The 18,083-nt window shown below is 45.4% G+C and overlaps 1 protein-coding gene across 1 annotated transcript in view; it reads left to right on the forward strand.

The window, feature by feature from the left end:
- SLAIN1 (SLAIN motif family member 1) overlaps positions 1–18,083 on the forward strand; it is a 110,960-nt gene that overhangs the window by 53,650 nt on the left and 39,227 nt on the right. Inside the window, exons 6-7 of the mRNA XM_038763050.1 lie at positions 11,477–11,626; positions 16,425–16,574. Of these exons, the coding sequence (XP_038618978.1) occupies positions 11,477–11,626; positions 16,425–16,574 (300 nt within the window). The remainder of the gene's footprint in view (positions 1–11,476; positions 11,627–16,424; positions 16,575–18,083) is intronic.

Below are 18,083 nucleotides of genomic sequence, written 5' to 3' on the forward strand. Positions count from 1 at the left end.
GGGCACTCCGTCATGAGGAGAACAGTTATGGCTCAGGAAAGAGGGCTGACTTGGGATAGAGTTGCGGCGATAGCACCGGGTGAGTCCGTAGACCCTGATGAAGGCCACACTCTGAGTCACGGGCTGGACGGACCTTGTTTTGAAGTCGCCTTCTTACCCCAGTGGTATCGAAGCTATAGCTCTCTTTATTCTGACGGTTTTGACACCTGTCTACATGTTTTGTTTTGTTGTCCGTCTCCCCCTTCTAGACTGTGAGCCCGTTGTTGAGTAGGGACCATCTCTATATGTTGCCAACTTGTACTTCCCAAGTGCTTAGTACAGTGCTCTGCACACAGTAAGCGCTCAATAAGTATGATTGAATGAATGAATCGAAGTATTGGTCAATCACTCAATTGTATTTATTCAGTGCTTACTCTGGGCAGACCACTGGACTGAGCACTTGGGAGAGTACACTTTGACAGAGGTGGCAGACTCATTCCCTGCCCACAAGGAGCTTACAGTCTAATGGGGAGAGGCGGATGTTAATAGAAATGAATTAACTAGAGATATGAACCTAATTGCTGTGGACTGAGGGTGGAGTGAATGAAGAATACAAATCCAAATGCAGAGGTGACGCAGATTTCCCCGTGGAGGAAATCTACCAGTGGGGAGATTTCCCCACTCAGACTCAGAGGTGGGAATCGGTAAGTGACCATCTGGTGATGTTGCATTGCCTCCCGAAACAGCAGCCCCTGTCCACATATTCATTCATTCATTCATTCAATCCTATTTATTGAGCGCTTACTGTGTGCAGAGCACTGTACTAAGCGCTTGGGAAGTACAAACTGGCAACATATAGAGACGGTCCCTATCCAACAATGGACTCACAGTCTAGTCTTGCTGGGATAGTAATAGTAATAATAAGTATGGTGGTATGTGATTAATAGGTGCCAGACACTGTTTTAAACACTAGGGTAGATAGAAGATAATTAGGTTGGACACAATCTCTATTAATAATAATAATAACGGCATTTATTAAGCGCTTACTATGTGCTGGGGAGGTTACAAGGTGATCAGGTTGTCCCACGGGGGACTCACAGTCTTAATCCCCACTTTACAGATGAGGTAACTGAGTCCCAGAGAAGTGAAGTGACTTGCCCAAAGTCACACAGCTGACAATTGGCAGAGCCAGGATTTGAACCCCTGACCAAAGCCCAGGCTCTTTCCACTGAGCCACGCTGCTCAGAGTCTTAATCCCCATTTACAGGTGAGGGAACTGAGGCCCAGAGAAGTGAGGTGACTTGCCCAAGGTCACACAGCAGACAGACGGTGGAGGCAGGATTAGAACCCATGACCTTCTGACTCGGCCCGGGCTCTGTCCATTAGGCCGTGCTAATTCTGATCGTCCTGCTCCTTTCTAGCCCTGAGTTGTCTGGTGTGCAGAGGGCACCTGGGTGTGAATTCGGGGTCTCGCTTTTCCCCTTTTCACAAGAAAATGGAAAAGACCTCACACCCACTCCCAGTACCCAAACCAACAATGGCTCACTTCTCCCTCCTACTTATTCATTCTTTCAATTCAATCGTATTTACTGAGCGCTTACTGTGTGCAGAGCACTGTGCTAAGTGCTTAAACTGTGCCCCACATGGGAGAGGGACTGCGTCCAGTGTAATTCACTTGGGTCTCTACCCCAACGCTTAGAACTGTGTTTAACACCTAGTAAACGTTTAATGCCATAAAAAAGTGGTGTTGACTCCTGCTAATGAATTCTTAGCCCAATTCTCTTCCACATACCGCACTCGGACCCAAACAAGAGCATGTGGTTGGCTCCACCCAAACTATCCTCAGTACTGCAACAACAGCTCAGTCAGTGGTATTCGAGTGCTTAATAATAATAAAAATACTAGACTGTGAGCCCGCTGTTGGGTAGGGACTGTCTCTATATGTTGCCAACTTGTACTTCCCAAGCCCTTAGTACAGTGCTCTGCACACAGTAAGCCACTCAATAAATACGATTGAATGAATTTGTTAAGCACTTACTATGTGCCAGGCACTGCACTAAGCACTGGGGTAGATACAAGTTAATTATGTTGTACACCGTCCCTGTCCCACGTGGGAATTACAGGCTTAATCCCCACTTTTCAGTTGCAGAAACTGAGACAGAGAGAAGTTAAGTTGCTTGCCCAAGGGCACACAGCAGACGAGTGGTGAAGGCAGGATTAGAACCCAGACCCATGCTATATCCACTAGACCACACTGCCACCTCTTAAGCCTGCTTCTTTCGCTCCTGTGCACAAGCTGTGGAGTGTTGGTGGAAATCCAGACATCAGGCCAACCTTGTCTATCTGAATCTCATCCTCACCTGCCTTTACTCTGTCCGCTCCTCCACGCCATAACATTATTTCTGCAGCCTCGTTGGCTCCCATGCCCGTTGCCCTCTCCGGTTGTCACAGATGTTTAACTCCCTTCTCAAACCCCCTGCCCCCCCATCTTTTGCCTCTAATAATAGTAATAGTGGTTATTAAGCACTTACTATGTGTGACTCACTGTATTAAGCACTGGGGTAGAAACAAACACATCGGGTTGGACACAGTCCCTGTCCAAAGTGGGGCTCACAGTTTCAAATCCCCATTTTACAGATGAGGGAACTGAGGCCCAGAGAAGTGAAGTGACTTGCCCAAAGTCACACAGCAGACAAGTGACGGAACAGGATTAGAACCCATGACCTTCTGAGTCCCAGGCCCAGGCTCTATCCACTATGCCATGATGCTTCTCTAATTCTCTAACGACTTGGCCACCTACTTTATTGATAAAATTGACACTATCAGATATGGTTACCATAAAATCTGCCCTGCCCTTCTCCAGTTCCTCCCTCCTCGTGCCCCTTCTTTGACTCTACCATCTTTCCCAGCAGCATCTCAAGAGTTCATCTCCTGCATCCTCTTAAAATCTATCCCCTCTACCTGTGCCTCTGTTCCCATCCCTTGGCACCTTCTTAAAACACTTTCCCCCTCCCTTCTTTGCTCCCTGACTACCATCTTCAACTATTAAACTCTCCCATGACTTCTTCCCCACTGCTTTCAAACATGCTCATGAATCGCCTAACCTAAGAAAGACCCTTGACCCCGCATTTCCCTCCAGTTATCACCCCATCTTCCTTCTGTCTTTCCTCTCCAAACTCCCTTAGTGGGTTTACACCCACTGCCTCCACTTCTTATCCTCCAATTTACTCCTTGATCCCCCCACCCCGGCCCTCCAGTCTCCCTTCTCTTTTCCTCCTGCCTTCAGGGCATCTCTACTTGGAGGTCCCTCCAACACCTCAAACTTAAAACCTTCAAAACAGAATTCTTTGTCTTCCCACCCAAACCCTGTCCTCCCCCTGTCTTTCCCATCACTGCAGACAGAACCACCCCCTTTCCTGTCTCACAAGCCATGTAACCTAAGCATTATCCTCGACTCATCTCTTTCATTCAACCCACATATTCAATGTCATCAAAGCCTATTGGTTCTACCTTTACAACATTGCTAAAACTTGCCCTTTTCTCTCCATCCAAACTGTTGCTGGACACATCCAAGCTCTTATCCTATTCCACCTTGACTGCCTCCTTGTTGACCTCCCAGCCCCCAGCCTCTCCCCACTCCAGTTCATATTTCATCTGCTGCTCGGATTATTTTTCTATAAAACCGTTCGCTCCACTTCTCCTCACTCCACAGAAACTCCCAGTGATTGCCCATCCACCTCCGCATCAAACAGAAACTTAAACCACTCAATCGGCTCGCCCCCTCCTTTCTTACTTCACTGATCTCCGACACGCTTTGCTCCTCTAGTGCCAGCTTGCTCGCTGTGCTTTGATCTCTTCTATCTCACTGACGACCCCTTTCCAGAGTTATCCCACTGGGCTGGAACTTCCTCCCCCTTCATCTACTCCAGACTATCCCTCTTCCCGCCTTTAGCCCTATGAGGGTCCCATGTCCTCCAAGACGCCTTCCCCAATTAAGCCCTCTTTTCCCCAGCTCTCTCTCCCTTCCGCATTGTCTCCGCACTTAGATCTGAATCCTTTAACACTTGATATTCACCCCAGCCTCAGCCCCCTAGCATTTATATACATAGCCTTAATTAATTAACATTACTGCCTGTCTCCCCCTCTAGATTGTAAGTTTGCTTTGGGCAGGGAACGTCTACCAATTCTGTTGTACTCTCCCAAGTGCTTAATATTACTGCTCTGCACACAGTAAGCTCTCAATAAATTGGTCCCTGCCCTCGGGAACCTGAAAATCTACTAGGGAAAGTCAGACACTACAAAAAATTGCAGGTAAAATGAAGAAGTAGAGCGTGAAGTTACGAACATAAGCTCCGGGAGGTGTGGGGAATTGAGTGTTGAATGAGTAACTGATTCTCAGGTGGTTTGAGCATTTTAAAATGTCAAATTCTTTGTTCGTGGAGATGTCCATTTTGGCGCTTTAGTTCCTTAGGTTACCGACAAGCTCGTTGTGGGCAGAGAATATGTCTGTTGTTGTATTTTGCAAGCACCTAGTATAGTGTTCTGCAGTGGACGCTCAATAAATTTGATTGAATGACTGAATGACACCTGCTGTTGAATTTTTGCTTATCGCGTGCACGTGTGTGTGTTTGTGAGAAGCAGCGTGGCACAGTAGAAAGAGCCCGGGCTTTGGAGTCAGAGGTCATGGGTTCAAATCCCGGCTCTGCCAATTGTCGGCTGTTTGACTTTGGGCAAGTCACGTAACTTCTCTGTGCCTCAGTTACCTCATCTGTAAAATGGGGATTAAGTCTGTGAGCCCCCTGTGGGGCAACCTGATCACCTTGTAACCTCCCCAGCTCTTAGAACAGTGCTTTGCACATAGTAAGTGCTTAATAAATGCCATTGTTATTATTATTATTGTTATTGTTGTTATTATTATTATTGTGTGTGTTTATTAATCAATAAGTGGTATTTGTTCAGCTCTTGGGAGAATACAATGCAGTAGAGTTTCTCAACACGATACGTGCTCATAAGGATCTTACAGTGTGGAGGGGGATAAAGACATTAAAATCAATTACACACAGGAGATATGGAAGAGTGTAATGATATGTACACAAGGGAGTATTTTTCTTTCTCTAATCTTGAGTGGTTTGACACTGAAGTCAGAGACCTTAAATTAAGTGTGGTTGCCTCCACATTTCTCTGGATGCCAGCAGAGATCTGGGTTGTTTATCTATTTGCGTGCATCATTTGCAGACACTGGAAAGGAGTGATATCTCTGACAACAGTTGCTAGGCAGATGATGTATGTGAATCGTAAAGTGAGAAGCTAAAATGAACCCGACACTTCTAAAATTCAAAATCTGATGTCTACCGGAATTTTTAAACAGTAATTCTAATGACCTCCCCTTTTTTCCATTAGAATTACAATTTTTTTTTTAAAAAGACAACACTCCATTCCCCTCAATAGCCAGTGTCAAAATCATCAGAATAGAATTAAAGCCATATGCACATCATTAACAAAATAAATAGAATAGTAAATATGTACAAGTAAAATAGAGTAATAAATCTGTACAAATATATACAAGTGCTGTGGGGAGGGGAAGGAGGTAGGGCGGAGGGGATGGGGAGGAGGAGAGGAAAAAGGGGACTCAGTCTGGGAAAGCCTGCTGGGGGAGGTGAGCTCTTAGTAGGGCTCTGAAGGGAGGAAGAGAGCTAGCTTGGTGGATGGGCAGAGGGAGGGCATTCCGGGCCAGGGGAAGGATGTGGGCCAGGGATTGACGGCGGGACAGGCGAGAACAAGGCCCAGTGAGGAGGTTAGCGGCGGCAGAGGGGCGGAGGGTGCAGGCTGGGCTGGAGAAGGAGAGAATGGAGGTGAGGAAGGAGGGGGCGAGGGGATGGATGGACAGCCTTGAAGCCAAGAGTGAGGAGTTTTTGCTTGACTCGTAGGTTGACAGGCAGCCACTGGCAGTCACCTGGTCATCCCATGACCGGCCGCAGCATTGCCATGCTGTTGACCACTCTCCTACTCCAGCCCAGCCCACACACCCCGCTCTTGTAATGCCAACCTTCTCACTGTACTTCAGGCTCGTCTATCTCACTGCTGACCCCCTGCCCACATCCTGCCTCCCTCCTCACTCCCTGCAGACAATTACTGTCCCCTTCTTTAAAGCTTTCATTTATTCAATCATTCAATCGTATTTATTGAGCGCTTACTGTGTGCAGAGCACTGTACTAAGCGCCTGGGAAGTACAAGTTGGCAACATATAGAGGCGGTCCCTACCCAACAGCGGGCTCACAGTCTAGAAGGGGGAGACAGACAATGAAACAAAACATGTGGACAGGTGTCAAGTCATCAGAATAAATAGAAGTAAAGCTAGGTGCACATCATTAACAAAATAAAGAGAATAGTAAATATGTACAAGTAAAATGAATAGAGTAATAAATCTGTACAAACATATAAACAGGTGATGTGGGAAGGGGAAGGAGGTAAGACGGGGTGATGGGGAGGAGGGGGACGAGGGGGAGAGGAAGAAGGGGGCTCAGTGTGGGAAGGCCTCCTGGAGGAGGTGAGCTCTCAGTAGGGCTTTGAAGGGAGGAAGAGAGCTAGCTTGGGGGATGTGGGGAGGGAGGGCATTCCAGGCCAGGGGGATGATGTGGGCTGGGGGTCGGCGGCGGGACAGGCGAGAACGAGGCCCAGTGAGGAGGTTAGCGGTGGCAGAGGAGCGGATGGTGCGGGCTGGGCTGGAGAAGGAGAGAAGGGAGGGGAGGTGGAGGGGGCAAGGGGATGGACAGCCTTGAAGCCGAGAGTGAGGAGTTTTTGCCTGATGCGTAGGTTGATTGGTAGCCACTGGAGATTTTCGAGGAGGGGAGTAACATGCCCAGAGCGTTATTAAAGGCATATCTCCTCCAACAGGCCTTTCCTGACTAAGCCCTCCAAACATGTCCTGTGTAAAAATAGGATAGCTGATGCAACGTTAGTTCTTTCAAATAGCCGCATTTGGAGAGGGACAGGTTTAGGAGGAGGGTTCAGATGTGTTGTGGGTAGGGAATGTGTCTACTAACTCTTATACTGGACTCTCCCAAGCACTTAGTACAGTACTGTGTACAATGCAAGCACTCAATAAATACCATTGATTAATTGAATTCATCTTCTCCCTTTCCCTTTTACATCTCCCTGACTTGCTCCCTTTATTCATTCATTCAGTCAGTCGTATTTATTGAGCGCTTACTGTGTGCAGAGCACTGTTCTAAGCGCTTGGGAAGTACAAGTCGGCAACATATAGAGACGGTCCCTACCCAACAACAGGCTCACAGTCTAGAAGCCCCACAGCATTTATGTACATATCTGCAATTTAGATATGTGGCTGTGGGCTAGACTGTGAGCCCACTCTTGGGTAGGGACTGTCTCTATATGTTGCCAACTTGTACTTCCCAAGCACTTAGTACAGTGCTCTGCACACAGTAAGCGCTCAATAAATACGATTGATTGATTGATTAATGTCTGTCTTCCCCTCTAGACTGTAAGCTCATTGTGGGCAGGGAATGTGTCTGTTTACTGTCATACTGTACTCTCCCAAGCCCCTCGTACAGTGCTCTGCACACAGTGAGCGCTCAATAAATACGATTGAGTGACTGACACTCAAGTGGCTGGAACTTTGCTTGGGGGGAACTTGCAAGTTTCCTCCATAAGCCTTTGGTGCCACCTTGCAAGGAAGAGTCTAATAGATCAGGATTGAGGATGAAGCTCAGGGGTTTCATCATCACAAGGGACCCCGACATCCTGACATTCTCCATACCCCCACCGAAATGGGCATAGGTGAATCGAGGAAGGGAATTTTCCCATGCCACTAAATTTGGTTTCGTGCTCATCTGACCTAGCCCAGGGGGCTCAGGATTCATTAATTCATTCATTCAATCGTATTTATTGAACGCTTACTGTGTGCAGAGCACTGTACTAAGCGCTTGGGAAGTCCAAGTTGGCAACATATAGAGACGGTCCCTACCCAACAGCGGGCTCACAGTCTAGAAGGCGGGCTCACAGTCCAGAAGGATCTATAAGGCTTTTACAGTCTGCTTTATTTTACTGTTGGTCGATTCCTTCCCCTCAGGAGGCTGACGAAGGGAAAAGAATCCATTCATTCATTCAGTCTTATTTATTGAGCGCTTACTGTGTGCAGAGCACTGTACTAGGCGCTTGGGAAGTACAATTTGGCAACAGATAGAGATGGTCCCGACCCAACAACAGGCTCACAGTCTAGAGGGGGGAGACAGACAACAAAACAAAACATGTAGACAGGTGTCAAAATCGTCAGAACAAAGCCCCCCCCTTCCTCTCCCTCTCCTCCCGCTCCCCATCCCCCCCCCCACCGCACCTGTATATATGTATATATGTTTGTACATATTTAATACTCTATTTATTTATAATACTTGTACATATTTATTCTATTTATTTTATTTTGTTAATATGTCTTGTTTTATTGTCTGTCTCCCCCTTCTAGACTGTGAGCCCGCTGTTGGGTAGGGACCGTCTCTATATGTTACCAACTTGTACTTCCCAAGCAGTTAGTACAGTGCTCTGCGCACAGTAAGCGCTCAATAAATATGATTGAATGAATGAATGGATCTATTTTACCGCTTGTCTTCCACGCATGTGAAATGTCTGAAGGAGGAACGTGCGAAAAACACCACACTAAATCAGACCAAGAGTCCACTTCCCGGTATTCCATCTTTGACGGAGGCCTGAGGGATGGTTGGGGCTACGTAGAGTGTCGATTTCGCCCTCCTTGTGGTCCTTCCTCACCAATGTGGGATCCAATGAGCATCTCAGCTTGATCTTCTAGCCTCAGACATTCATGCTACCTTCTTGGATTAATCATAACACCACAATGGATAAATATAGAGAAGCAGCACGGCATAGTGGATAGAGCATGGGCCTGAGAGCCAGAAGGTCATGGGTTCTAATCCCAGCTCCACCACTTATCTGCTGTGTGACCTTGGGCGAGTAACTTTACTTCTCTGTGCCTCAGTTTCCTCCTCTGTAAAATGGGGATTGAGACTCTGAGCCCCACGTGGGACAGGGACTGTAGCCAACCCTATTTGCTTGTATCCACCCCAGCGCTAAGTAGAGTGCCTGACACACTGTAAGCACTTAACAAATACTGAAATTATTCATTATTATTATTATTATTACTACTACAGTTATGATCAGGCATATTTAGTGAGCACTTACGGATATTTTTGGCTTGTTAATACGTGTCCTGTGCTTACTATATAGCTATCCTTTGAGTTGGAAGTTGACCCTTCAGATGGTGAGATGTCGATCATGAGTTCAGCTGTGATTGATAGGACTGTATGCTTGTAAGGATTTCTCCTCTGCATTGTTGCGTTTTTTTTTACCCTGATGGTGTTTTCGTCACCCCCTCTCAGTGTCACGACCTTCCTGCAGCCTCTGCATCACAGTTGTCATCGCAGCTCTGATCTGTCTTCTGCTCCCGTGTCGCAGTTGTTCACTGCTGTGCTCTATCGTTTGCGATTTTGCTTGACTGTGCCTAATAACTGCTGTGTGTGAAGAGGGGTCTTCTCACTTGAAACTCGAGGCACAAATGAGATTTATGGATTGTCTGTGCATTTAATTTACCCCCGCCATTCATAACCCCTACCCAAGTGGTGAGTTGAAAATCAATTTTTTAAGAGCGTAAACTTCTTTAAGCAAACAGAGGCAACTGAGGTCAAAAGATATCATTGATTGATAGTATGATACTCACTCTAAATTAAAACTTGTTAACCAATCAGTTAATCAGTGGTATTTATTGAATGCTACTGTGTGCAGAGCATTGTACTAAACACTTGGGAGAATACAATACAACAGAATTGACAGATACATTCCCTGCCAATAGTGAGCTTACAGTCCAGAGGGGGAGACAGACATTAATATGAATAAGTAATTCATAATAATTTATTGACATGTACATAAGTGTTGTGGGGTTGAAGGTGGAGTGAATATCAGATATTCACAGAGAAGCAGCGTGGCTCAGTGGAAAGAGCCCGGGCTTTGGAGTCAGAGGTCATGGGTTCCAATCCCGGCTCCGCCAACTGTCAGCTGTGTGACTTTGGGCAAGTCACTTCACTTCTCTGTGCCTCAGTTACCTCATCTGTGGATTAAAACTGTGAGCGCCCTGTGGGACAACCTGATCACCTTGTAACCTCCCCAGTGCTTAGAACAGTGCCTTGCACATAGTAAGCGCTTAACAAATACCATCATTATTATCAGCCCTTCGAACAGTGCTTTGCACATAGTAAGCACTTAATAAATGTCATTATCATTATTATTATTATTATTAAAAGACAGCTTAATCAGGGAAGGCTTCTTGGAGGAGGTGTGACCTCTGACTAAAGTTATGTCCTTATGGCAGCAAATGTCTGTATGACAGCAATTATCAATCCATCAATCAATCAATGGCATTTATTGAGCACTTGCTGTGTGTAGAGCACTGTAATAAGCTCTTGAGAAAGTACAGTACAACAGAGATAGTTGCAGCACCTCTTCCTGGTCTTGGATTAGCTTTCCTCCACTCGGACAAACTCACAGGATAATGCTGACATTGATTACTCTTCCCCCAAGCTCTTTTCTCACAGGTTCAGCCCACGTTTCTTAGGATTTGGAAGTATACTGTTTTTTTCAAATGTTTATTGAGGATGGGAAGGCCACGCGCTTAGTACGGTGCTTTGCACATATTAAGCACTCAATAAATACAATTGAGTGAACCAACCCCCTTTATTTGTCCGATTTTTCCGCCTGAAGTAAAAGTACATTTCATTTAACTTTGATTTTTGTACAAAAAGCCCTTTTTTAGGGGAACTGGGGGGACTTCAAAGATTAATAGTGGTTTGGTGGCCATCTTGCAATGCAGTTTTCTAGGGCTGATCATTTTGGTTCTGTGATAACTCATAGTATAATCCATGTCATCCACCTGTCCACATGTTTGTCACCTGTCCACATGTTTTGTTTTGTTGTCTGTCTTTCCCTTCTAGACTGTGAGCCCGTTGTTGGGTAGAGACCATCTCCATATGTTGCCAACTTGTATTTCCCAAGCACTTAGTATAGTGCTCGGCACACAGTAAGCGCTCAGCAAATACGATTGAATGACTGAATGTCATGGTTTTGCAGAGCAGTTCTCAATTTTAATGAATAGAGCTAGATTCCTCTCAATTCATTTTTAAGTTCCTATGCCCTAAGAGTGCAAAGTCTTTCAGAATTGTAAACACCTCCTAAAGTGGTATTCCAGGATACTTTTGAGTGGTTTCTAATCGAGTTTGAGATAATTCAGGCCACTATGTACTTTGATTTGTCTGCAGAAGCTGATGATGTTAGATTTATGCACACATTTGTTCTTGAGTGAAGAAGAGGGAAATAAATATGATCTAATTAATTGAATTTGTCTCCTTCCTTTTTGATTTTTCAATCTAAAAATGAGTACCTCATTTCCAGCTAACCTTTCTTTTCTATTTCATAACAGCCAGCCGATGGAAGAGTCTCTTCTCTTCACCCGCTTCCTTGGCTTTTCCTTATAGTTCCGTCGCAAGACTCACCCCATATAACAATGGCTTAAATGCTCCCAGCTTCTCTAAAATCACCAATAAAGCAATACTAACACCTGAAAGAGCAGGTAATGTTGAACATGTTTTATTTATTAGAGTGCTTAAATGTAGGCTGTCGCCTTCGGTATCACCTTGCCACGAAAATGTAATTCTATCCTAGTGGATCTTTTTGTTTGCAGCTCTGGATCTGATTAATCAGTCTTGCATTTGTATTTATGGAATACTGCTGTGTGCTGAACATTGAACTAAGCATTTGATTGTGGTATTTGTTAAGCACGGGGGCAGATCCAGTATAATCAGAACACAGATTAGTAGACCCAATCCCGGGCCTAAAAGATTTTACATTCTGGTGAGGGAAACAGACTAAAGCAACAATAATAATAATTTGTTAAGGACATACTAGGTGCCAAGCACTGTACTAAGCGCTGGGGTAGATACGAGATAATCTGGTCCCACCTGGGGCTCGCAGCCTAAGAAGGAGGAAGAACAAATATTGAATCCCCATTTTGCAGATGGGAGAGCTGAGGCATAGAAAAGTTAAGTACCCAAGGTCACACAGCAGGTACGTGGTGGAGCGGGGATTAGAACCCAGGACCTGTGACTGGGGAATATGGACGCAGTGGAAAGAGCCCGGGCTTTGGAGTCAGAGGTCATGGGTTCAAATCCCGGCTCCGCCAGTTGTCAGCTGTGTGACTTTGGGCAAGTCACTTAACTTCTCTGTGCCTCAGTTCCCTCATCTGTAAAATGGGGATTAAAGACTGTGAGCTCCCCGTGGGACAACTGTGTAACCTCCCCTGTGCTTAGAACAGTGCTTCGCACATAATAAGTGCTTAATAAATGCCATCATTGTTGTTATTAATATGGACATGAGTTAAGTAATGGGGCGTATAAGATACGTGGAAGTCTTCAGGGGGTTGAGAGAACTCAGGATATAGGTGGTGGGGAAGTACTTAAGTGGCATTTGGGGAGTTTAGAAATTAATCAAGGAAGGCGTCCTGAGGCTGTGTAATCTCTGAAGAGCTTTCAGTCATTCAGTCGTATTTATTGAGTGCTTACTGTGTGCAGAGCACTGTACTAAAATCTTAGGAGAGGACATTTTAACAGTCAACAGACACATTCCCTGCCCACAACAAGCTTTGAGATGGGTAAAGTGGACAGTCAGTTATGAAAGGAGAGGGGATTTCAGGCAGTGGGGAGGGCACAGGCAAGAAGTACATAGCGGGAGAGGTGAGGATGAGGCACAGCGGGTCGTTTGGCTGGAGAAGAACGGAGGGGTGTAGCAGGAGAAGAGAGTGGTTACAGTGATGATGACGATGATGACGATGGCATTTGGTAAGCTCTTTCATTCATTCATTCAGTCGTATTTATTGAGCGCTTACTGTGTGCAGAGCACTGTACTAAGCACTTGGGAAGTACAAGTTGGCAACGCAGTTGGAATCAAGGCACAGTGAAGCAGGTCGTTCGAGGAGCAGAGTGTGCAGGTTACGTTGCCCCGAGAGGTGAGACAGGAGGAGGAGAGGTAAATGAACCCCTTAAAGCCGATGCAAAGGAGTTTTCATTTGATGCAGAGGTGAATGGGCAATGCATGGAGCTTTTTGAGGCGTGGGGAGAAAGACACTGAATGTGTTTTCAGAAAAATGATCCGGGCAGCAGAGTGACACGTGGAACGGAGAAGGGAGGTCAGCTCGGAGGAGGGAGGTCAGCAAGGAGACTGATGCAGTACTCAAGGGGGGGATACGATAAGTGCTCTGCTTTATCGTGGAGCAGTTCGGATGCAACAAGCAATAGGAAAAGGAAAGGGTGGCCTGAATCATCACAAATTCTAAATTAGTGGAGTCTAAATAGATTCCATTTTCTAATCTGTTCTAACCAACTCTGTGGGTTTGGAAAGCTTACTGTGTGCCGAGCACTGTTCTAAGCGCTGGGGTAGGTAGAAGATAATCAGGTTGTCCCACGAGGGGCCTACAGTTTTCATCCCCATTTTACAGATGAGGAAACTGAGGCACAGAGAAGTCAAGTGACTTGCCCAAATTCACTGGGAGAAGTGAGTGGTTACAGTGATGATGATGACGACGATGGCATTTGTTAAGCGCTTACTATGTGCCTAGCACTGTTCTAAGTACTGGGGTAGATAGAAGGTAATCAGGTTGTCCCACAAGGGGCTCACATTCTTCATCCTAATTTTACAGATGAGGAAACTGAGGCACAGAGAAGTCAAGTGACTTGCCCAAAGTCACACAACTGATCAGTGGCGGAGCCGGGCTAAGAACCCATGATCTCGGACTCCCAAATCCTTGCTCTTTCCACTAAGCCTCGCTGCTTCTCATAAGCAGCGGAGGGTGAGAAAGCCAAGAAAAGGAAAATGTGTGATTCCTTTGGCTGGTATTCATTCATTCAATCGTATTTATTGAGCGCTTACTGTGTGCAGAGCACAGTACTAAGCGCTTGGGAGGTACAAGTTGGCAACATATAGAGACGGTCCCTACCCAACAGCGGGCTCACAGTCTAGAAGGGGGAGACAAAACAAAACAAAACAAAAACGTATTAAACAAACATATTAAAACAAACATACAAACATATTAAAACAAAACATTAACAAAATAAAATCAATAGAATAAATATATACAAGTAAAATAAATAGAGTAATAAATATATACAAACATACATACATATATTCATTGTTAGTCATATTTACTGAGCGCTTACTGTGTGCAGAGCACTGTACTAAGCGCTTGGGAGGTACAAGTTGGCAATATATAGAGACGGTCCCTACCCAACAGCGGGCTCACAGTCTAGAAGGGGGAGACAAAACAAAACAAAAACGTATTAAACAAACATATTAAAACAAACATACAAACATATTAAAACAAAGCATATTAATAAAATAAAATAAATAGAATAAATATATACAAGTAAAATAAATAGAGTAATAAATATGTACAAACATACATACATATGTTCATTCAGTCAGTCAGTCAGTCGTATTTACTGAGCGCTTACTGTGTGCAGAGCACTGTACTAAGCACTTGGGAAGTACGAGTCGGCAAATGTAGAGACGGTCCCTACCCAACAATGGGCTCACAGTCTACCTTGTCTCTCGGATGTTGAGCGACTGTGCTATCACCATCATCATCATCATCAATCGTATTTATTGAGCGCTTACTGTGTGCAGAGCACTGTACTAAGCGCTATCCGTACAGCAGCTGTCCAGAGCTCTGCTGTTTGGCGGAAGTGGTCAGCAGGGCACAGGGAATACTGCAGAAACTTTAGCCCCACACTGTTTCTTGAGGAAAGAAAAGAAGAATTTCTACCCTTTAAACTCCCTCCCCGCCCTCCCCTTAATCCTTCCTTGGGCTAAGCACTGTGGTGTATGGAAAGAGCACAGGCCCAGGAGCCAGAAGGGTGTAGGTTCTAATTCCAGCTGTGCCACTTATCTGCTGTGTGGCCTTGGGTGAGTCATTTCACATCTCTGTGCCTCAGTTCCCTCATAATAATAATAATAATAATATCATCATCAATCGTATTTATTGAGCGCTTACTATGTGCAGAGCACTGTACTAAGTGCTTGGGAAGTACAAATTGGCAACATATAGATAATAATAATAATATATTATTATATTTTATATTATATTATATATTATATTATTATATAGATAATAATAATGATCAATCAATCAATCGTATTTATTGAGCGCTTACCGTGTGCAGAGCACTGTACTAAGCGCTTGGGAAGTACAAGTTGGCAACATATAGAGACAGTCCCTACCCAACAGTAGGCTCACAGTCCAGAATGATGGCATTTGTTAAGCGCTTACTATGTGCAAAGCACTGTTCTAAGCGCTGGGGGGGATACAAGGCGATAAAGTTGTCCCACGGGGGGCTCATTTTACAGATGAGGTCCCTGAGGCTCAGAGAAGTGAAGCGACTTGCCCACAGTCACACAGCTGACAAGTGGCAGAGCCGGGATTCGAACCCATGACCTCTGACTCCCAAGCCCGGGCTCTTTCCACTGAGCCACGCTGCTTCTCTGCCCCTCATCTGTAAAATGTGGATCAAGACTGTGAGCCCCATATGGGGCAGGGACCGTGTCCAACCCGATTTGTTTATATCTACCCCAGCGCTTAGAACAGTAGTCTGGAACATAGTAAGGGCTTAACAAATACCATAATTATAATTATATGATTATAATATAGTTATTATTATCATTAGAATTTGCTCCTGTCCTGTAGTGATTCCATTCTCAAGTTAATCATATGCAGAATTCCTCAATGATATCTGAAGATACCAAAGAGAAACCAGCAAAATGTTCTGTTTCAAGAGGAAGGGGAGGGAGGAAAGAGACTACTTGTTTTATTTTGTTGTCTATCTCTCCTTTCTAGACTGTGAGCCCATTGTTGGGTAGGTATTGTCTCTATCTGTTACCCAACTGTACTTTCCAAGCGCTTAGTACAGTGTTCTGCACACAGTAAGTGCTCAATAAATACAATTGAATGAATGAATGAATGAGACCAATTCAGCAGGGAAAAAAAAACTGCTACTTTGGTCCGGTTTTTAAGACTTCAGCTTTACGTTCCCTCGTTCCCTCGTTCCCTCCTTAAATTGTATTTATTCTTCATGTGACTCATGTGTCACTTGAAGATGTTTGGAGTGGCTGTGCTCCTTTTCGTACACCCCCAACAGCCCTAACTAACTGTCCTTTAACAAAATATCCTGAAGTTCACCATTCATTTCATAGAGTGAAATTGTCGGTGAATTTTGATTTCTGTGGCCTTCGGAGAAGGAATGAAACCTGAAAGGGCTCTGTGGTGGTTGGTTGGGTGTTTTTCAGGTGTGATTTTTATAAAAACAAATGTGTTCTTTTTCTAGGTTTTCCATCCAGGGGGTCTCCCCTCAGCCACCAGTCATCTGTAGACAGTGAACTAAGCACCTCAGAACTGGAGGATGATTCCATCTCCATGGGGTATAAACTACAGGACCTCACCGATGTTCAGATCATGGCTCGTCTGCAGGAAGAAAGTATGTTCTTCTTTTCCTTAATAATAATAATAATAATGGCATTTATTGATCAGGTTGTCCCACAATCAGTGGTATTTATTGAGCGCTTACTGTGTGCACAGCACTGTCTTAAGTGCTTGGGAGAGCACAATACAACAGTTAGCAAACTCGCTCCCTGCCCACAAAGAGTTAGAGGTAAGGACAGACATTAATATAAAGAATTTATAACTGTGATTTAGAGATATGTACATAAGTTCTGTGGGGTTGAGGGTGGGGTGATTATCAAATGCTTAAAGCTCACAGATCATGCGTATATAAGGGTGAGGGAGTTGGGGAAAAAAGGGCTTAATTGGGGAAGGCCTCTTGGAGGAATTGTGACCTTCCGTGGGGTATCTGGCTTTGTAGCTTAGAAGCATTGAGGTCCAGTGGAAAGAGTAGAGTCAGAGGATCTGTGTTCTAATCCTAGCTCAACCACGTACCTGCTGTGTGACCTTGGGCAAGGCACTTACCTTCCCTGTGCCTCAGTTCCCTCATTTGCAAAAGGGATTTATTGTCGGTTCTCCCTTCTAGTAGCCTGCGAGCCCCATGTGGGACCTGATTATAATAATAATAATTATGGCGTTTATTAAGTGCTTACTATGTGCAAAGTACTGTTCTAAGCACTAGGAAGGTTAAAAGGTGATCAGGTTGTCCCACGGGGGGCTCACAGTCTTCATCCTCATTTTACAGATGAGGTAACTGAGGCCCAGGGAAGTGAAGTGACTTACCCAAAGTCACACAGCTGACAATTGGTGGAGCCAGGATTTGAACCCATGACCTCTGACTCCAAAGCCAGAGCTCTTTCCACTGAGCCACGCTTCTTCTCTATGTAACCTCCCCAGCGCTTAGAACAGTGCTTTACACATAGTAAGCGCTTAATAAATGCCATCATTATTATTATTATAATCAGGTCCCATACGTTCACTGTTGACAGCACTACCATCCTTCCCGTCTCACAAGCCTGCAACCTTGGTGTCGTCCGCGACTCTGCTCTCTCGTTCACCCCTCACATCCAAGCCGTCACCAAAACCTGCTGGTCTCAGCTCCGCAACATTGCCAAGATCTGCCCTTCCCTCTCCATCCAAACCACTATCCTGCTCGTTCAAGCTCTCATCCTATCCTGTCTGGACTACTGTATCAACCTCCTCTCCGATCTCCCATCCTCTTGTCTCTCCCCACTTCAGTCCGTACTTCACGCCGCTGCCCGGATTGCCTTTGTCCAGAAATGCTCTGGGCATGTTACTCCCCTCCTCAAAAATCTCCAATGGCTACCAATCAATCTGCGCATCGGGCACAAACTCCTCACCCTGGGCTTCAAGGCTGTCCATCCATCCCCTCACCCCCTCCTACCTCACCTTCCTTCTGTCCTTCTCCAGCCCAGCCCGCACCCTCCGCTCCTCTGACGCCACTCACCTCCTCACCGTTAGGCCTCGTTCTCGCCTGTCCCGCCATCGACCCCCAGCCCATGTCCTCCCCTGGGCCTGGAATGCC

Source organism: Tachyglossus aculeatus, chromosome 2 (genome assembly GCF_015852505.1).
Source record: "Tachyglossus aculeatus isolate mTacAcu1 chromosome 2, mTacAcu1.pri, whole genome shotgun sequence".
NCBI lineage: Eukaryota > Metazoa > Chordata > Mammalia > Monotremata > Tachyglossidae > Tachyglossus > Tachyglossus aculeatus.